This window comes from Coptis chinensis, chromosome 4 (genome assembly GCF_015680905.1).
Source record: "Coptis chinensis isolate HL-2020 chromosome 4, ASM1568090v1, whole genome shotgun sequence".
Taxonomy (NCBI): Eukaryota; Viridiplantae; Streptophyta; class Magnoliopsida; order Ranunculales; family Ranunculaceae; genus Coptis; species Coptis chinensis.
The window spans coordinates 3,872,680-3,895,113 of record NC_141459.1 but is presented as its reverse complement, the minus strand read 5'-3'; the positions used below and the strand labels follow the sequence as shown (position 1 = coordinate 3,895,113).

The window sequence follows — 22,434 nt, the reverse complement described above, 5'->3', positions numbered from 1 at the left end:
ATGACTGCAGAATATATGAAGCAAAAAGGAGGGTTAACTTTAAGAGGGTATAATGCACAAGCAAGTTAATTCCAAAGGAGAATAGAAAGTAGCACTCAAGGTTTCAAACTTTACCAACTTCGTTTTTAAGTTTTTCTCCAAGAATAAGTGAAGTAACCTGACATCTATGCTTCATATTCATAAATAATTATAGGGAGGGGTTCTAGAGACATATTTTATTTTGACACTTAAACAAACTCAAAATTGTTAGGGCATTTATAAGTTTCGGATTATGCTAATATTTTGTAGATATGATCTCCTAATTATTCTAAACATTATCACAAATAATCAAAAAAATCAAAAAATTCCAAACTTGCTAAATGTAGTTAACAATGTACAAAATTTGGCTAATTGTAGACCGTTCATTTTCACCATTTTTTATACTATATTTGGCAAGTTTAGAAATTTTTTATATATCTACAAAATATTAGCCTAATCCAAAACTTATAAATGCTCTAACGATTTTGAATTTATTTACGTGTCAAAATAAAATATGTCCCTAGAACCCCTCTCATAATTATAAGACTTTAACCCAAAAAGCTTTATGTGAGTCCTGTGACCTGTGTATCATGGCAACAAATAGTAGCAATTCAAGTGTTTCCGAACTGCCTTTTAAAAACATAGAAACTGTCTTCATTGACCTAACCAGTTAACCCTACACCAGATTGTTACGAAATCTCCAATGCAGGCTCTGAAAATTTTCCCTAAATGTCATGACTTCTGGGTAAAATTTATACCAGGACATGGTTATATTGTTCTACCTTCCTCTGAACCTAGAATGCATATTGATTAAAAGTTGCAGCACAACATTTTTGCTACATACCTATGGCTATCTAATGATATCAAGCATTAAACCAAAGCAGTCTAAGGGGCATCCATCTTCAAATCACTTTCGAAGGATTACGGACCTTTAGAGGCAGTAAAGAAGCTTTTGTAGTGGTGTTTGGTGTTATTGCCGAAAAGGACTACCCAGACTGTTTAGGCTTGCATGATGAACCTTCATGATTTCCAAAAATGATGCTAGGCTGAGTCCTGTTAGTGGGTCTAAATTTTCCAATGAGGGGGCAACTTAAAAAGTTGGCTCTTTTTCACATGTAATACAGGAACATTACAAATGGTAGGTCCAACATAAGTTTACAGTTCTTCAAAGGAACTTTGTTTTCTTCTCGGTTGTGTCCTGGTGAAGAAGACCAAGAAGAAAGAAAGTTGATGCGAAATAATGTGTAGGACATATTGCACTGCATCATCGAGATCTGACTCGAATACCAAACTCATAGAAAATATGTATAAAAGATAAATGAAAGTGAAAAGAAAAGAGAAAAGTCGATGGTTGTTAACATGTAGTGTAAATGCAAATGAAAAGTTGACTGTGAAACAAGTATCAGAGGAACAGAGATGCTAAGGACTAAGCACATACCCTTTTGAAAAAGAATCCTTCACACCTTTAAACAAAAGCTTGAATGTGTAATTTGGTACATCAACAACGGAAAGCTTTAATTATTAATCAAATGAAAAATGGACTTGAACAAAACAAGTCAGCTGTGCCAATCCAAACAAGAAAAAGATAGATCACTCCTTACAATATCTGATTCACGAAAATCATAATAAGAATAGGCTGCCAGTTATAGCACAGATACAGGTGTAGATCTAAAACTACCGACCTCAGATATACAAAAGATAAGATGAAAGCGGCAACTCTACCTCAGAGCCAAAATAATAAAAAGAGATGGAAGCATAATCAGCTCATCCATTGTATTTCTTTGTTATGCGCCTGAGTGAGAAACGGGCGTTGTTAAGAATTCTCCTTCCTTGAACACATGGATATACTGTTGCGGTAAAGCATGCTCTCCCTGAAACAAAAAACACAATAAACCTTCAAATTTAAGCATTGGTTACTTCTGTCCATACAAATATAGAACCACTTGGAAGAAGTAGTTACATTGGGAAAGTCAAAGCCAAGTCTATCAGAAAGATAAATACATTACTAAATGATCATACAAGCGAAACAATGTAGTCAAACAACTGAGCACATGAACATTTTGAGAGCAAGCAAGGACCAAAGCCTTACAGTTCCGCCTTGTAGGTCTCTTTGCATGCAATTGAACAGTCTACACTCTTAATTGAACCATAAACATCAACTTAAACACATTTATATAATGCCAGGAAAGTAAACTGAGTTTTATCCCTCGTGCTGGAGCAGACGAGTTTTAACACCTCAAAATTAGTGAAAATAACAAGGACTGTATAGTGCATGGATGATGATTGAATGTGTAGAGCTTGGACAGCGTAATATCTGGAGCTGTTTGTTGTTTTCTCACCCTCATAGTGTGTCACGCTTGCTTTGAAATCTACGCTCATTCCCCAGTCCTAGATGCTATATTACTACAGCTTCAGCTTCATCTTCATTGTCAGCTTCAGCTTCACTAGAATCTGCTTTTCCTTCCTTGATCAGTTTTTGCTTTCTTGATATAGTGAAGTTCTTTCTTCTGGCTTCCTTTTGGGCAGCCCTCTCGGCCAGTTTCAGATCTTTGAAACCATGCTCAAACTTGGCTTCATCCTCCACATCCATCTTTCTGAGTTCTTGTTCTTTATACATCTTCTCCATCTTAGCCTTCCAGAAGAAACCCATTTCTGTGTCCATCTTGCGATAGGGTGTTTTAAGCAAGTACTCGTCTATCCCACCTGCCTTGTCAACGCACTTAAGCGCATGTGTACTGACCTTTACTTGGATGTGACGATCAAGGATGTAACTGAAGAGACGTTTGTCCTGTATGTTCGGTTTCCAAGTTCGCCTTGACCTAATATCACCAGGAGCAAATTATTAAGCAAACATCTCTTGTCCCCTATCCTTTTTCTCGTGACTTGAAACTCTAATTTTCATTACAATAAAGTTAAACTTAAATGAATCTCTATCTCCATTTTTACCACACTAGATAAAAGTTTCAAATAAAAATTTGTTCTTCATGTAAGTATCTAACATTGTTACACATGCTTTGTTAGGATCAACACGAAAACAAGAAAACATTCTCACCCTCATCTATTGACAAGCACCATATGTAAATAACCCAAGGGGTGGCACCCTTAATTTTGATGTCTTATGTCAGTTATACACTAAGCCCCCTGCCATCCTACTGTATTTTCACTTCATCTTAAATACATTTTATTTACCAAAAAGAAAAAGAAGAGTCACTGCCACCAAGTAAAGAACAACACTTCTCCACTTTTTCTTACCCACAATTATATAAGCACAACACAATGCATGACTCTCAACCTGGGCAAATTTTCAATTTTGGGCATCTAAGCATTTTGATGGAATTTAGGTTGTGCTACAGATGAAACTTAGGCCTACTGCATGAAATAAATAATCTTGCAAAAAATATTCTATAGCCAAAATCCACATTGCAAATATATCGAAACATGCAATAAGAAACACTAATTAAATATTAAATTATTTTCTGAGTCAAGGAGAAGAAAGTACTTGTTACCACCATCTTCACTAATCTGATTCCCATATTGAATATGACGTCCCGCATAAAGCCCTCTTTTAGCTCTCCCCATAACAATCTTATGATTCTCTGGAATAAATTTCTTAACTGACTCTTTTACTCCAGGTGCAAAATTCTCTTCCCCAACTTTCTTAGCCATTTTCCTAAACACCGCCGCATTCCACTTAAACGACATTATCCACTATATAATAACTGCACCACAACAACACAAATAAATGAACAATAAAAATTAGTAATTCAAGATTATTAAATTAGGTTGAAATATTTGATGTGTGGTTAAAACTGTAAATCAAATATTTAATAAAAACGCTTTATAGTGTCTAGAATCCTGTGTTGCATGGGTATGCCTATTATTCCAGCGTGTCCCATGTCGTGTCGTGGCGACACCGACACCGACACCAACGCGACACAGATTCCGATTCGAATCTATTTTCGGTTTCAAAGAAAAAAAAAGATTAAGAAAGAAAGAAGAAAGCGAGAAAGCGAGAAATGGAATAGACTGACCTGAGAATTCCTCGAGTGGTGGTGGATTGATGTGGTCGGCTGTGACCATCTTCTAAGATCTAGGGTTTGTTTCTTTTAATAAGGGATGTGGGCTTGGACTCTTTTGTTTCTTTTTTCAATAGATACTTAGATAGGATTAAATGAGGCTTTTAATAAGCAATGTGGACTTGGGCTTTTTTGGAATGGTTATATTCATGAACTAAACTTAGCAAAAACTGTTTTAAATGGCTAATGGGCTTTATCAAAATCTATATATATATAATAATTTATGTTTTAATAAAATATAATATTAAATTAGAATATTAGTCGTGTCCCCGTGTCTTGATTTTTAGACCTCGTTGTGTCCAAATCGCCGTACCCAAGTCCAAACCCCACACTCGTACCCATACCTATGCAACACAGCTAGAATCTAGAGCGGTGAAAAATGGGAGAAGAAAGAAATCAGTCATTCTATTCTAGCGAATGAGGGAACGGACTCCAAGTATACCTCCCATAGCCCCAAAAAGGCGAAGGGAGGTATACATTGAGAGGCAGTGACCAAAAGAAACAATGTGTTGACTTCAAAAAAGAATGCATTAGTGCTTTTAAGATTATCTTACAGTATGCTAAATCCGGACTTGTAATTGTCGGAATCAAACTAGAAGAATATTTTCTCTTATTTAGAAAATGATAAATAAAGAGAATTAGGGAAAGGTGTTGACCCTAATATTCCTCTATTAGAATCCCTTCTTCCGCCTCTGGATTGCCTACCAAATGGAGATCGAGGAAGTCAAGACCAGGCCTTCAAAAGAGCCAGTGGGATTTCCCAAGCTGCCACCCATTCCAAAGAATGTTTAAGATGGAAGAGCGGTTCCGGATTCTATGCTAACTAACTCCCGATTCATCACTATCCAATTATCAAGCTCTCAAACCAGCCTTTTCGCCGCCAACCCGGTCGTGTGTCCCTTCATTCGTCCTTTACTAATAACAATGAAACCTCTGTTCTCCCTTTCTAACGATTTCTCGAAGTCCGTGCCCATAGTCCGACGAGTTCCGCCCGGCTGCCACTAAATAGGGGACTTTGGTCCTTTTCTTTTGCGGTATTGATCAATTGAGGTCATCGCTCGAAAGAATAAAGAAAAAAAGTGCTTGCAGCTCCTTCTGCTCATCCTCCATTTGTGGAAGGTACCCAAACACAAATTCTTATTGCGTAGAGTGATCAATGAAACCGAGTGTTCATTTCAGGCTAAGCAATGTACTCACTGAGACAAGCATGTCTGTCTCAAAGATAGCTGCATGGTGAGCTCCTGACCTAAAACAGTAGCTTGCCTAGGAGGACTGGTATTCCCAAGAGCATGAATCGAACTACTGGACTCAAGGACAAGAAGGCATTGATTGGAGCGTGGTCCGTAGACATGCGGTAAACCTGGCTCCGTGAACTCTTGGCTATAGCCTGCAGAAACGGTGGCACTCCTGGACGAGCATCAAAGCCAAGAGATCACTGCTGTGTACTGTGACATTAAACCCGACCCCTAGACACTGGCAAGTTAAGATAGAATATCCCTTAGGGGTTGACTTATCCTTTTCTTGCCCTAACCTAGGCTTGTGTGGAACTCTTACTCAAAACATATGCCTATTTGTCCGACAGGACAGACAGTCCGGAGAGAACAAGAACAATCCGGAGCTACATACATTATTTCACTCGCTCACTTACTCTCAATGTATACCTCCCTTCGCCTTTTTGGGGCTATGGGAGGTATACTTGGAGTCCGTTCACTCATTAGCGAGAATCGAGATGTCAATGCTCCCCGTTCAGTACCCTTTTTGAAGGGCACCTCTCTTGATAAGATGTCATGTCATTAGGGCAATCCGGAGAGAACTAGCTTATTTCCGGACAGGCAACTGAGTCTTGAGTGTTGAATGTTGATCTATGATTGAAAACTGTAAGGCTTTCTTCATCTTTCTTAATTATCCATACAAGTCTAGGGGGAGGGGAAACAGAGCAGGGATAGCCCTCGTACACGGGGTTGCCATAGGAACATCCATCAGTATCTTCTCTTAAGGCATATTCTCTATTGTTCTTTCTCGTATATATGCAAATTCTATTTATGGAGGATCAATTTCTTATTCTTAAAGTTTCTTCTCTTGCTTAATTATCCATACAAGTCTAGGGGGAGGGGAAACAGAGCAGGGAAGTGAAATAGTGAAATCGGAAGTTAAGCCTCGATTAGCAAAGAGCTCCCCCAACGAGCTCTCTCCGTTCTATCCAATATACTATTTGCTAAAGTTCAAAGGCCAGTTTGAAGAAGGTCCAATGTCCAGACATGCGAAGTAAGTGAAACTGCCGTACCAAAGCTTTCTAGAGGTGCCTATAAGGAAGTGGAAATAAATAGGAGAACCTGATTCCAGCCGTAGTTTATTGGCTGTTAGGTCAGTTAAACTGTCCCTGTAGCTAAAGCCAGTAGTTCGCGTTCTAGTTCTATTTTTGTAGACTAGATGGGACCTAACAAACTCTCTACGTTCGTACCTGCAGCTAACAACTCAGAAGTGTCCCCTGAGTCCAAGTTAGCTGTTCTAGTTCAGGACAGTATGGGACCTGTTGCTTAGGGCTTTGGAAGCGAGCAACCAACCCGGCAGAAGTAGATCAGAAGTTTCCTGTTTGACAAAGGGGCGTGTTAGCGGCGTAAGAGTAAGTAAGTAAACAGATCGGGTGTAGTGGGCAAACACGGGTGTAGCGATAGAGCGGGTTTAGTTTACGATTCTATTCAAACAGGCTATTGCGCCTAAGTCAATCCCTCGTATCGGCCGGCTGTCTTATGACGGGAGACACAACAAGTAGGTGGGAAGCCTTTAAAAGCCCAAACAAGCTTTCTTCGTTCGCACCTTTTAGCCTCTATTACAGAAGTGGAAGGATCCGTTGGTAGTTTGCTCTCTTGCTAGAGTAGGTATACGCAGATTCGGGTTGCCTAAGTAGAAGGCATGGAACTAGTGATTCCCTTGCGATCTTGTCTTCCTACTATTTTCCCACTTTAGTCTGGAAATGCTATTTCAGCTTTCGGTAAAGCACATTGGAATACCTTTTTTGACGGGTTGCCATAGGAACATCAATGAAACCATTCTCTTCTCTTAAGGCATATTCTCTATTGTGATTTATCGTACTCGTATATATCAATCTGGAGGTTTTCTTTTCTTCTTAAAGTTTCTTCTTTTCTTCTTGCATTTCTTATTCATAGCTTTAGTTTTGTGATTGTATAGAGTAGGTTGCTCCAACGTATCTTTAGTCATATGATTCGTTTCTTTAGGCACAGGTTTCTCTAATCCCGGGTTGGCTTGCTTAGGTTTCCCGGTTGTATCTTTAGTCATAGGATTAGTATCTTGTTTCTCTAATCCCTGGTTAGCTTGCTTAGGATTCCCGGTTGTATCTTTAGGATTCGTCTCTCTCTCTCCCACAGCACCAAAAACGGAGGGAGAGAGAGAGATAGAGTCAGCGATAAAATACCAAAGCGGCGTCAGAGGCATAGCCGAACGAGCTAAGGCTAGTGACGGAACCGAACGGGCTAAAGGAGGGAAACCAGCTTAAGACCCATTCCTCTCGCTTTCAGCAGACAGACCGATCAATGAGTACGTGTGACACCAACTTTTTCATCTGTACGCCTCTCCCTTCCACCCTCCCATAGTTAGTAGTGGCACTTTTCAAGCAAAAAACACGGGTTTGGGCGACCTCTTGCCTTACTGACTTCAGGACAGCTTAAACAGATGCCGCTCACTCCTCCTTCCGGTCGCCTTATTACTTGGATAGACAGCCCTACACTTCAACAGCTGAAGCGGGAGCGAATGACTCAAACCAGTGAACGGAATCTTCCATTAGGGACTGGCAAAAGGCCTTACTTCTTCTTGGGATTAGGGCAGATACCTTGACCGACTCTGATAAGAACCGGGGATTCCCATATGGATTGTTGGGGAAGGAAAAGCAGTTGATGAAGGAAGGATTGATTCTATTAGTAGAATGGCTTAGTCCCGTTAGCAGATACAAACCGATTGACCGGACAGTTGGATTAGTTACTAGACAGGGCTCCTACTTAGGCGGGGAACTCCCTTAAAAGCCTCTTTTTTAAGAACCCCTGATGCCCGAGGGAGTGGGAAGGGAAAGGCAGAGCTCCTAGCTACACCAGATACTCTAAATAAAAGCGCCTAGCTCATAGCTTCGATTCCTAGATAAATGAGCTAATACCTAACAGATAAGAGCTACAACTCCGGGAAAAGAGAAGAGTCCTTAAGGAGATATGGAATATCAAGATAGGGGCTTCACTCACAATTGGATGGTTACGGCCAAAACGAAAGACTATTTGTTACGGAACCCAGGCTTTCTACTCTCCTTCGGACCCTTAGTTTACCGTTTGTGAAGACAAGACTGTTTGTTAGCTGCTAAGACAGAATGGTTGGTAGGAGCTACAGACCGTATTAAGTAGGACTCGTTACTTGCTACAGCTCTTGGGCAGATACCTGAAATGAATCTAAACGGACCTTTGAGACAAGGATTTGTAAAACGAGCCTTCCGTCCCGGTCCCTACTGAGACTTTATGAGGCACCCACTTGATGAGGATATTTAACAAGGGACTTGGAAAGAAGACAGAGAAGTCAGAATCGGGCAGGAGAGTCAACAAAGAGACGACGGAAAGAGAGGAGTATCGATAAGACGCCACTCCGACGGAACATAGTATCCGATATCAGAAAAGAAAGAATCAGATAACACGGAAGGAAAGAGAACAAACAAAGACAAATCAGACGCTAAGCCGACAAAGGCTAGTACTAGAGCGAAAGGAAGCCACTAAGCAAAAGACTAAAAGCAGGAAAGCAGGAAGCTCATATCAGTCTTCTCCGGGTCCAAGCCCCAAAAAAGACCCGATTTCGGCAGTGAAGAAGAAAGGGAGGGCAGTCGTAGATTAGAACGGAAGGCGAAACTAAGGATTCCATCTACAAAGAATGGCCATATAAAAGAAAGGAAGAAGACACCAGAACCATGTAGTTACATCGAGAAGTCCGAAACTCACCGGTTGGGAGGAGAGACAGCGGAGAGCTCAGACCTTAGATTCATAGATAACTTAGATTCATAGACTCAGAGAGACTGGCTGCTAGAGATCATAGGCCTTAGGGATCCTATCTTCTTCCCTAGGGCAAAGAAGATAGGAAAGGAAGAAGCAGTTCGATTACTTACTTAATAAAGGACTTCCCTTCGGCAGATACTACCGGAGTTGGACTCCTTACTGGCCCAGCTCATTACGTACTGACGGGATCTGCCCGGACCTTATTGAGCACGGGGATTCGGAAGGGAGATAAGAGTACTAGAGGGTCCGAAGGGTGGTCGTAGATCAGGTCTTGAAGAGCCAGATAGAAGCCCGAGCGAGAGAAGAAGGCTTTCTTAGAGGCCGAAGGGTGGTCGTAGATCAAGGGCTTCCCAGATAGAAGCCCGAGCGAGAGAAGATGGCTTTCTTAGAAGCCGAAGGGTAGCTAGGCGTTGGCATCTAAGGAAGCTAGATTTTATGAGTCCAGGAAGCTAGTCTCTATTAGTCGATAGCCGCTTAAGCAAGTAGTAACTATTTAACACAACCACCAATTTTATGAACTTTAATGTGGAATACAAATCTACTGTCATATTGTTGATGATGATATATGTAGCTTGTTTGAATGTGAAAGAGGGGATATTGTGTTCTCAATGAACAGGACCCAATTTCCCCACTTCACCTCACTAGCAACTCACCAAATAAACACAACCAATACCAAACATTCAATCACTACCCAACCTAGCTTCTGTAATCCAACAATAATCAGAACCACATGATCACCCACTCCTAAACCGACCTTTTCTTATTTTTGCTCATGAACAAAATATCCACTTCTCCTTTACGACTAACACTCACTCTTTCCAATTAGTAACATACTGACTTCAATCACATTTTTTTATAATATGACAAAATAATACAACCAACAACAAACCATGAATGACATATTATACTATACTAAAAGATACCTCCAACTAACTACATTTTCCGTAACATTACAACAACTCATTTAGGACAACCCAATCCAATAAACCCATTCAAATGCTTCTCAGATAATTATTCAAACAATTGTTGAGCAACGAGTAAAAGCATAGACACATTTCATAAACAGACAGAGAGCACAAGTAAATCTAACATCAAAAAACGAAAAGACAACAAAATTCATAACGAATAACAAAACGAAACATAGATGAAAAACAACGAGAGAAAATTTTAAATACCTTGAGCCGGAGCTGTTAAATGAAGAACAAACAAACGGAGACACTGACTCTGTTTTATGGACTTTAATTAATTCGGGCCGGGCTTTATTCGTCGGCCCATATCAGCTGATAGATAATTGCATTAAATTTGCAACCCCAACAACGAATTTGGGCTGTTGTAATATTCCAAGGCTGTTGAACACTGTCTAGCTCAAAGTTGGGAACAATATGTGCACTTGTAAGTTAGTAAGGCATCCTATAAACACTAGAAGTGTAATTAAGCCATAACTACATCAGACTTAAGGTTTTACAAAATCTTCGGCATAGAGATTAACTGTGCAACAGACTCACTCACCTAGTAATCCTCTGATGTAATCAGATTGCTCACTGGAAAAAAAAAAAACCCAGCTAAGCATTTTATCAAACATCTACTACCCACAAAACAGAACCCCCACGTGTTGAAATAATTTCAACCAACTACATAGAATCAACAACTTGATAACGATATAAGCATTTTAGATACGCATTAACGTAACAGCCCACTTTTGTGAAAGTTAAAGTTTTGATAAAAATACCAACTTTTTTATCTAAACATTCAAATTCGGGATAACCAGATTCACATTTTATATCAAAACATTAATAAACGATACTGAAAGTAAGACGATGGAAAATTTACTCACTAGTTTGCAACAAGTTAGGCAAAAACCGAATCTTTCTTCTCAAAAGGAGCAGCGAAAATCGTCTCTTTCGTTTAAGTTCCAGTTCAAGTTCGAGCGGAAATTGTAGCTACAGAAACAAACTTTGTTCTGGCAAAAAAAAAACCTTATCTTCCTTCTAAAACCATTTTCCCAGCCGGTAGTTCTCGATGTCAAGAATGGGTTTCTTGTTATGAGAATGATGATGAAGAAATGAGATTATAGAAAAGATTTGTTGATGATGATAGGTAGCCAGTGTTCAACAGCCCAAATTAAGCCCGACGAATAAAGCCCATATGCCATTGATGCAATAAGGCTGACGAATAAAGCCCGGCCCGAATTAATTAAAGTCCATAAAACAGAGTGAGTGTCTCAGTTTGTTTGTTCTTCATTTAACAGCTCCGGCTCAAGGTATTTAAAATTTTCTGGTTTTGTCGTTTCTCAAAATCTATGTGTTTGTTTGTTATTCATTTTTCGTTTTATTTAAAATTTTTCCGTTTTATGAATGTTTTTTATTCTTGTTTTTTGGCTTGTCGTTTTTTGATATTTACGTGTGCTCTCTGTCTATTTCATGAAATGTGTCTATGCTTTTACTCGTTGCTCTACAATTATCTGAATAATTACCTGAGAAGCATTCGAATGGGTTTACTGGATTTGGTTGTCCTAAATGAGTTGTTGTAATGTTACGGAAAATGTAGTTAGTTGGAGTCATCTTTTAGTATAGTATAATATGTCATTTATGGTTAGTTGTTGGTTGTATTATTTTGTCATATTAAAAAAAAGTGTGATTGAAGTCAGTATGTTACTAATTGGAAAGAGCGAGTGTTAGTCATAAAGGAGAAGTGGATATTCTGTTCATGAGCAAAAATAAGAAAGGGTCGGTTTAGGAGTGGGTGATCATGTGGTTCTAATTATTGTTGGATTACAGAAACTAGGTTGAGTAGTGATTGAATGTTTGGTACTGGTTGTGTTTATTTGGTGAGTTATTTGGTGAGTTGCTAGTGAGGTGAAGAGGGAAATTGGGTCCTGTTCGTAGAGAACACAATATTCTCTCTTTCACATTCAAACAACCTACATATATCATCATCAACAATATGAAAGTAGATTTGTATTCCACATTAAAGTTCATAAAATTGATATAGTGAAGTTATTTCTTCTGGCTTCCTTTTGGGCAGCCCTCTCGGCCAGTTTCAGATCTTTGAAACTATGCTCAAACTTGGCTTCATCCTCCACATCCATCTGTCTGAGTTCTTGTTCTTTATACATCTTCTCCATCTTAGCCTTTCAGAAGAAACCCATTTCTGTGTCCACCTTGTGATAGGGTGTTTTAAGGAAGTACTCGCCTATCCCACCTGCCTTGTCAATGCACTTAAGTGAATGTGTACTGACCTTTACTTAGATGTGCCGATCAAGGATGTAACTGAAGAGACGTTTGTCCTGTATGTTCGGTTTACAAGTTCACCATGACCTAATATCACCATGAGCAAATTATTAAGCAAACATCTCTCGTCCCCTATCCTTTTTCCCGTCACTTGAAACTCTAATTTTCATTACAATAAAGTTAAACTTAAATGAATCTCTATCTTAATTTTTACCACACTAGATAAAAGTTTCAAATAAAAATTTGTTCTTCATCTAAGTATCTAACATTGTTACACATGCTTTGTTAGGATCAACCCGGAAACAAGAAAACGTTCTCTCACTCATCTATTGACAAGCACCATATGTCAAGGGGTGGCACCCATAATTTTGATGTCTTAGAGCATTTTTAGGAGAGCAACCAAAAAAACACCAAAATTTTGAACCAAAAAAACACTAAACAAAAAAAACACCAAGCAACTACGCGGTTTTGCCAAAACCGCCTTATATAGCCCACGCGGTTTTGGTAAAACCAGCCACTAAAGCCCAACTAATGTGCCCAAGACCATGCGGTTTTGAAAAAACCGTGCTATGTATCGCACATAAATTTTTTTTTTTTTTCTTTCTCAATCTCTGGCGCGGTTTTGTGAAAACCGCGCCATATAAGCCCAATTAGAAGCCCAAGCCCACGCGGTGTTGGCAAAACCGCGTGAGTGATTTGATACAGCACCAAACCTTAAACCAAATATTGGTCGATTTGGTGTTTGGTTTGGTGTTTTTTTGGTGTTTGGTTTGGTGTTTTCATCAACATGTAGTTCTCCTGAAGTTGAGAATTTAGTGTTTGATGCTAGGTTGATATCATTGCTAAAGATGCTCTTATGTCAGTTATACACTAATCCCCCTGCCATCCTACTATATTTTCATTTCATCTTAAATACATTTCATTTACCAAAAAGAAAAAAAAGAGTCACTGCCACCAAGTATAGAACAACACTTCAGCTCCACTTTTTCTTACCCATAATTATATAAGCACAACACAATGCAGGACTCTCAACCTTTTGGGCATCTAAGCATTTTGATGGAAATTAGATTGTGCTACAAATGAAACTTAGGCCTACTACATGAAATAAATAATATTGCAAAAAATATTCCATAGCCAAAATCAACATTGCAAATATATCGAAACATGCAATAAGAAACACTAATTAAATATTAAATTATTTTCTGAGTCAAGGAGAAGAAAGTACTTGTTACCACCATCTTCACTAATCTGATTCCCATATTGAATATGACGTCCCGCATAAAGCCCTCTTTTAGCTCTCCTCATAACAATCTTATGATTCTCTGGAATAAATTTCTTAACTAACTTTTTTACTCCAGGTGCAAAATTCTCTTCCCCAACTTTCTTAGCCATTTTCCTAAACACCGCCGCATTCCACTTAAACGACATCATCCACTATAAAATAAAATACACCACAACAACACAAATAAATGAACAATAAAAAATAGTAATTCAAGTTTATTAAATTAGGTTGAAATATTTGGTGTGGTTAAAATTGTAAATCAAATATTCAATAAAAACGCTTTATAGTGTCTAGAATCTAGAGCGGTGAAAAATTGGAGAAGAAAGAAATTACTTGCAACATCGGGCTTATTAGAGACATAATGGCATGTTAAGTTGCGTCGGTATTTTACGATACATATTATGATATTTCAAATGGGTAAAACTAAAACTCGGTCTACTTCCTCGGTATTGAGATTTTGAGTTTTTAACACCAACGAGTGAATAAGGACCATTTGTTATATTTGACGGCGGTAACCAAGCTGAGTTTCCCTCCACAATATGTGCCCACTCGTCAACAATAAAATGTCAAGAAGACTAAAGACTGGTTGTGTGGAGTATCTTTTTTCTTAGTGTTCTATATACTTTCGAATGATTAAGTGAAGATCTAGTATGTACACTCTTGAAGGTAAACTTTTCACGCTACATTATCTTTAACTAAACTTTTACGTTCAACAACCTCTTACTAAGTTATTAGTGTTTCTTAGGACGCTACTATAATTGGTGATGTCGTGCAATTTTTAAGTTATATTATACTACTTAAAAGGGTTTGAATTTATCTAGTACAAAATCGTGGTATTAAGTAGGTGCATTTATATCTATATATGGCAAATCAATTTTATGAACTTTAATGTGGAATACAAATCTACTTTCATAATGTTGATGATGTTATATATAGCTTGTTTGAATGTGAAAGAGGGGATATTGTGTTCTATACGAACAGACCAATTTTCCCTCTTCACCTCACTAGCAACTCACCAAATAAACACAACCAGTACCAAACATTCAATCACTACCCAACCTAGCTTTTGTAATCCAACAATAATCAGAACCACATGATCACCCACTCTTAAACCGACCCTTTCTTATTTTCGCACATGAACAGAATATCCACTTCTCCTTTACGACTAACACTCGCTCTTTCCAATTAGTAACATACTGATTTCAATCTGACAAAATAATACAACCAACAACTAACCATGAATGACATATTATACTATACTAAAAGATACCTTCAACTAACTACATTTTCCGTAACATTACAACAACTCATTTAGGACAACCCAATCCAATAAACCCATTCAAATGCTTCTCAGATAATTATTCAAACAATTGTAGAGTAGCAAGTAAAAGCATAGATACATTTCATGAAACAGACAGAGAGCACAAGTAAATCTAACATAAAAAAACGACAAGACAAAAAAAATCATAACGAATAACAAAACGAAACATAGATGAAAAATGACAAGAGAAAATTTTAAATACCTTGAGTTGGAGTTGTTAAATGAAGAACATACAAACAGAGACACTCACTTTGTTTTATGGTCCTTAATTAATTCGGGTCGGGCTTTATTCGTCGGCCCATATCAACTGATATATAATTGCATTAAATTTGCAACCCCAACAACGAATTTGGGCTGTTGTAATATTCCAAGGTTGTTGAACACTGTCTATCTCAAAGTTGGGAACAATATGTGGACTTGTAACTTAGTAAGACATCCTATAAACACTAGAAGTGTAATTAAGCCATAACTACATCAGACTTAAGGTTTTACAAAATCTTCAGCATAGAGATTAACTGTGCAACAGACTCACTCACCTAGTAATCCTCTAATGTAATCAGATTGCTACCCCAACTAAGCATTTTATCAAATGTCTACTACCCACAAAACAGAACCACCACGTGTTGAAATAATTTCAACCAACTACATAGAATCAACAACTTGATAACGATATAAACAAGTTTTCATGAAGCAACCACAAGGATTTGTTGATCCTACAAAGCCACACTATGTTTGCAAGTTGTTGAAATCTATATATGGCCTTAAACAGGCACCTCGTGCATGGTATGGAGAACTTCTTCAAGCTTTATTGTCTATTGGATTTATTAGTTCTGAAGCTGACCATTCCTTATTTATCAAGAGAGATTCAAAGACAGTGGCCTACATCTTAGTCTATGTCGATGATATTCTCATTACAGGAAGTTCTAAACCAGTGTATCTTCAAGTGATCACTCAACTCAGTTTAATTTTTGTTATGAAAGATTTAGGCTTACTGCATTATTTTTTGGGTTTGGAAGTTCAGCAAAATGAAAAAGGCATTTTCTTATGTCAGACAAAGTATGCATATGACTTGTTGCAGAAAGCAAACATGGTGGATGCTAAGCCAGCACCTACACCACTGTCTTCAAGCTGCAGGTTAGATTCACACTCAGGTGAAGTCTTGTCTTAACCAACTACATATAGATCATTGGTGGGGGCTTTGCAGTATTTAACTTGGACACGTGCACCACATCTTGCAGTAGTCAAAAGGATCTTCAGATATTTAACGGGAACTATTAGTCATGGAATTTGGTTTATCAAAAGTAATTTTAAAGTTCATGCCTATACAGATGTTGATTGGGCTACTTGTCCAGTGGACAGAAGGTCTATTACTGGAATTTGTGTCTTCATAGGTGACAATCTCATCTCATGGTTTGCAAAGAAACAACATATTGTTGTCAGATCAAGCACTGAAGCTAAATACAAGTCCTTAGCACACACACAGCTACAAAGTTGTATTAGATTTGTGCTATTCTTAAAGACTTATATATTTTATTACTTCAACCACCTTTGATTTCCTGTGATAATATTAGTGCTATTGCTTTAGCGAATAATCCAGTTTTTCATGCTCGAACAAAGCATGTGGAGATAGACTATCACTATATCAAGGAACTAGTTATTAACAAGGTTGTTGATATTTAGTATTTATGCACTAAGGATCAACTGGCTGACATCTTTACAAAAGGTTTGTCTACGCAGAGATTTAACATGCTACTTGCCAAGCTCCAAGTGATTGCATCTCCTTTTAGCTTGAAAGGGGGTAATAAGGGATCTGAAGAATAGTAATCTGAAGACCAATCAATGAAGGACAGCTTAGCAATCATCTAACAAGATTCTATAACCAAATGTAACTGATTTGTAACACCATAACAACTCTGTAACTAAGTGTAACTATTTGCTTTGTAGATAGTAGTATAAATAGGAACATTTATGTAAATGGTAAGTGTAATGAAAATCATTCTTACAAATCATTCTATTACTCAGATCATCAAATGCAACGATAGATGGATCTAATGGTCCATCATCAACAACAATGCCAATATCAAAAGAATTCAAGGATCGAGAATTGGTTCCTAATGAAAGAGATTCTAGCCAAGTTACAGCTGATTCTAGCATTTGTATCAAATTTTCTTCCATTTCTAAAACTTTTCTTGCACTTACTGTTTTATTTTTCTTCTTGGTCTTGAGCCATGAAAAGCGCTGGATTTAAAATCAAGTGGCACGTGTTGAAAATCTATTTTGCTATGCATTTTACACATTGAGAATGACACTAAAATCTAGGGCTGCTCATTCAGCCTGTGTGTCTCTCGAGTCGGGTCATCGAGTATTGGAGTAGCTCATCGAGCCTAGATCCAGATTGTTTCAAGCTTCACCATTTTGGGATATCTTTATGAGACGGTTTATTAAGAAAATTTTTTTTGGTAACTAAGAAATCAATTTGACTATAATTAGAAAACTATGTGTTTCTTAAATCAAGAAAAAATGGGACATATCACGGAGGGTTCGTTCTTAATTAAACTCACTGTTTGAGAATAAGAGCATGAACAATGTCTCACTTTTTTCTATCAATATAATTACCTTTAGCAAAAACAATATATATGTGTTAATCCATTCAAAATACATAGAACGACTATGAATGACAAATCGCCCAAAAAAGTAACTCTCAACACCACGTTTATGAACAATCATTGTTTATACCTCAACATGAGTTATGAACAATCATTGTTCATACCTCAACATGAGGTGTGAAGGTCTTTTTTACTTGTGTTCGTTGAAGTCATACGAGAATCCAAGATAGTATGGAGTAACAACCCAGAGTTCAATGGTATGAACACTTAATGTTGAGATTTGGTATGAACACCTATTTGAGGTATGAACAATGATTGTTCATACCTCAATATGAGCTATGAACATTCATGTGAACAATTATTGTTCATATCTATTTAGGGTATGAACAATCAATTTTCATACTTCAATATAATGTATGCTCAATAAAAACACATATTGGAGTATGAACAATCATTGTTCATATGTATTTGAGATATGAATAATCATTGTTCATATCTCAATATGAGCTATGAATACTTATTGTTCATATGAACAATCATTGTTCATACTGATCTTACATTATGTGATGTATGAACACTTATATATGAACAATCATTGTTCATACTTCAACATGAGTTATGAACACTCATTGTTCATACCTATTTAGGGTATAAATAATCAATGTTCATACCTCAATATAATGTATGATCAGTAAGAACACCTATTGGAGTATGAACAATCATTGTTCATACCTCAATAACACGAACTATGAACACTCATTGGGGTATGAACAATATACTTCAATAACACGAGCTATGAACACTTATTAGAGTATGAACAATCATTGTTCATACCTATTTGGGGTATGAAGAATCACTGTTTATATCTCAATATGAGTTATAAACACTCATTGTTCATATCTATTTGGAGTATGAACAATCAATGTTCATATTTTAATATAATGTATAATCAGTAAGAACACTATAACACCCGGCTATTTTTATTTATTATTTTTATAATATATAATTAATATTAATAATAAGAATAAATAAAATAAAACAAAATAATAAGATAAAGATTAGTGGAGAGAGTAAACGTAGGAAATGAGGATAAACCCTCTTCCCTATTTTCAGGGGTTTTGAAAAAAAAATGGTGTTTACATGGAGAGTTTTAACACATAAGGAGTTTTACACAGAGAAAAAAAAAAAGAGTTTTACACATAGAGGATAAGGGAGGCTTCTTGCTGGAAATCTACTGATAGTTGATAGCAGGAGTATATCACGAGTGAGTAGATTTTTAAATCTTTCACTGAACTTCATTGAGTGTTTTCTCTCGAAACAAATTGATTTCATATAACTGTGCTTATACTAAACTGATTTCATATAACTATAACTGTGTTAGTTAAGTGTTATTCATTCTGTGCCGTTGTAGATTATTCTGTGTGCTCTGTCAAGATTGTTCTCTTTAAAGTTAAAGTAATGTGTTTGAATACTTTTATACTACCGGTGTAGATTGGCTATAAGGGTTGTGGTATACTATCGAGTGAATATATGGGTTGTTGTGTTTTAATCAAGTGTTTGGTTGTTTAAATTTCTTGGTTGTTGTTGTAAAGTGTTGGATATGTTGAATTGATGTTTATTTGGGTATTGTTGAAGCTTTGAAGGGTAGTAATGGTATCAAGATCGAATTCGGTGGAGGTGAAGAAATCGAGTTTTTAGTATGTTGGGTTTTGTTGGCGATCAAAACCCAACTATTTTCGGTGGGTTGTATGGGTGATGTTGAAGCTCCCCAGGGTTGTTAATAACGTCATACGCGATTTGTGAGGAGTTGGGGAATCGAGTTTTGATAGTATCAAAATATTGGGTTTTTGGTGAGGGTTAAAACCGATGGGTTTAGAGGGGACAAATGTTGGTGGTTGATGGTGGTTGATCGGTGGAGGGGTGAATTGTTAAGGAAGAAGAAGGAGGTGGTGGCGATTATGTTTCTTGTTTTTGTTGGGCTTGGGCCGAAATAAGACTTGTGGGATTGAGTGTTTTTTTTTTAGATAGTAACCTGTGGGCTTAAGTTTATTTAAGTTGGGCTTAGGAAAGGCTAAAGACTTTTGAGCCTTAGTTTTGGGTTTTTGGTTATATGAGTTTAGAACTGGTTGATTGTTGTTGACTTGGCAGGTTTGACTTTGACTATTGACCGTTGACTTTGAACTGTTGACATATTAAACTTTGTGGACAAATCCAATAATAGGATGTTGTCTAAACTTGTATAAACATGTTTGTCATTATCTAATCAAGATTTGACGTGGTTTTATGCAATTATATATATTGGCATTGATAAACTTTGATTTTGACTATGTGGCTGATAAGAACTACGAAGACTTGATTCCAATCTTGAAATATTTGGATACGTAGGCAGCTTTGAGCAAAAGTGCAGCTACTATATTATATTATATATTATATTATTAGTTTTTGTGATAACTATATGTGTATAATGTTAGTATTTAATTGTGTACGTGATTGTGGCTATTTGAATTTTATTTGATTGATGACCATTCGTGCTGCGTTCAATGATATTTAAATGCGTGATTGATTTGCATTGATGTGTGAAAATAACTATGAACGTGTGATCAATTGTTGTGTACGATTAATGCTAGTACAATAAAAATTAAGCTGAGAATAATATTTTCAACGAGTCGACCACACCTTTAGAACTTTCCACGCTTCAGAATTTGGTAATGATATATTATGACTTAAGATGTCATGTGATAGGAAGATATTCATTGAATGTGCCATAAATGACTTGCTAGTGTTATGATGAGTATTCCTTAAATGTGGCGAGAATGACCCAAGGTATTCATTGAATGTGCCATGAATGACCTATTAGTGTTATGATAAGTATTCCTTGAATGTGGCGAGAATGACCCAAGGTATTCATTAAATGTGTCATGGATGACCTGTTAGTGTATGATGGGTATTCCTTGAATGTGGCGGGAATAACCCAAGGTATTCATTAAATGTGCCATGAATGACCTGAGATATTGAATGCCCATAAGAAGTTGTGATTATGCAAATGGAAAGCCAATAGATGGATGTGACTCACAAGTTACGAGTTTACAAGATGTAAATATGTTCCTGGAGGCAATATCCCTACTTGGGACATATGTCTTGTAGTGGTACTCGGTGTGAGAGAGGCACACGGGTATGTGTGATTTGGCAAATGTGTAAAGTGCAAATCATGGAGTAGGAACTAAATGTGAGGTCAGTAAATAAGTGATTAATAAACCAGATACATTGTGGAATTGAATGAACTAAAAGTATGTGAATTTGTGTGATGTTATGGATGTGAAGTGTGACTGTGAATAATATTAGTGAATGCTTGTGAGCTTTTATGTGATTGCGAAATGACTATAACTTGATATGTTATTATAAAAATATTAATGACTTGTGATAGTCTGAGATCTATGGTTATGCACACAGAAACTTTATGACATAATGATGTCATGTGAATGACTACCCTTGATATAGGTATTATGATAAGTGGTATTCCTCGAATATGCGGAATGAACCAGGTTGTATCAATTAAACTTAAATGTCTTAAATGAGGTTTGATTATGAATGGAAATTTGACTGGCTGAGATAAATCATTTTATTGTGATGTCTAACTCTGTTTTGCAGGAGGATAGGATCTATTAATTTTTTATGCAGGAACATAAATATTCTACCCTAAGACGACGTGTTGGCTTAAAGGTAAGGTGTATCAAACTCATATTTAATTAGGTTATCATATGTGCATTTAATAAGTGGAATGTAAGTGGTATTTATGTTGTGAGTTATTTTGAAAAGTGGAAATAATGATGAGTACTGTTATATGAGATTTTTGGAATATATTGGGGATGAAATATTACTTGGGAAGAAACTACATGCCGTTTTGAGAAAACGGAACTAACTTGTCTTCCAAGTTGAAATGATGGTAATAGTATATTCCTTTATTTGAAATATTGAACATGCTATTTTTATTTTAGTCTTACTCATACCAACAAATTGAGTCTTACTCATACCAGCAAATTTAATTTGCTGACCCATGTTTGCTTTGTTTTGCAACGTGGGTGTGTTCTTGGAAACATAGATGGTGGAGTGCAGTGGATGAGGACACGTGATTTGGATTTACTCTTGGAGTTTTCTGGTTTAAGTTTTTCGGAAGTGTACGGTTTTGTTTTGAGACAGATGTAATAGAGTTGGTTAGTTTTGTAGTTTAATAATGTGATTGAAGAATTGTTCCTTTTGGTTTTAAATTTGATCTCATTTTTTTTTCTGTATCGTGTTTAGTAATGGGTTATTAGGGTTTCGTTTCATCCTGGGTTTTCAGAAGATGGAATAGAGTGAGGATAATTCCCTATTTTAATTTTTGTAAATTTGGGGGTGTGACAAACACCTATTGGAACATGAACAATCATTGTTCATATCTATTTGGGGTATGAATAATCACAGTTCATACCTCATTGTTCATATGAACACTCATTGTTCATATCTATTTGGGGTATGAACAATCAATGTTCATACTTCAATATAATGTATGATCAGTAAGAACACCTATTGGAGTATGAATAATCATTGTTCATACCTCAATAACATGAGCTATGAACACTCATTATTCATACTGTTCATACATCAACATAATATATGATAAGTAAGAATACTTATTGGAGTATGAACAATCATTGTTCATACCTATTTGGGGTATGAACAACCACTGTTCACACCTCAACATAATGTATGATTAGTAAGAACACCTGTTGGAGTATGAACAATCATTGTTCATATCTCAACATGAGTTATGAACACTCATTGTTCATACCTATTTGGGGTATGAACAATCAATGTTTATACAT

The 22,434-nt window shown here is 36.9% G+C and overlaps 1 protein-coding gene across 4 annotated transcripts; it reads right to left on the bottom strand.

The window, feature by feature from the left end:
* Nucleotides 1-1,507: 1,507 nt before the first annotated feature.
* LOC147501279 (uncharacterized) lies at nucleotides 1,508-11,211 on the bottom strand. 4 transcript variants are annotated; one of them, XR_015221301.1, is made up of 5 exons: nucleotides 10,968-11,192; nucleotides 10,643-10,674; nucleotides 3,518-3,737; nucleotides 2,358-2,837; nucleotides 1,508-1,889 (listed from the first exon to the last, which is right to left on the bottom strand). XR_015221301.1 is itself a non-coding variant. In XM_086606315.1 (3 exons), exons 2-3 carry the CDS (start codon nucleotides 3,718-3,720, stop codon nucleotides 2,414-2,416), a joined length of 627 nt encoding a protein of 208 aa, XP_086462441.1. In that variant the 5' UTR covers nucleotides 3,721-3,737; nucleotides 10,968-11,211; the 3' UTR covers nucleotides 2,002-2,413. The 4 variants fall into 4 exon arrangements, 1 of the variants encoding a protein (XP_086462441.1); XR_015221303.1 differs by lacking the exon at nucleotides 10,643-10,674 and having other exon boundaries at nucleotides 10,968-11,198; XR_015221302.1 differs by lacking the exon at nucleotides 10,643-10,674 and having other exon boundaries at nucleotides 10,964-11,192.
* Nucleotides 11,212-22,434: the final 11,223 nt, after the last annotated feature.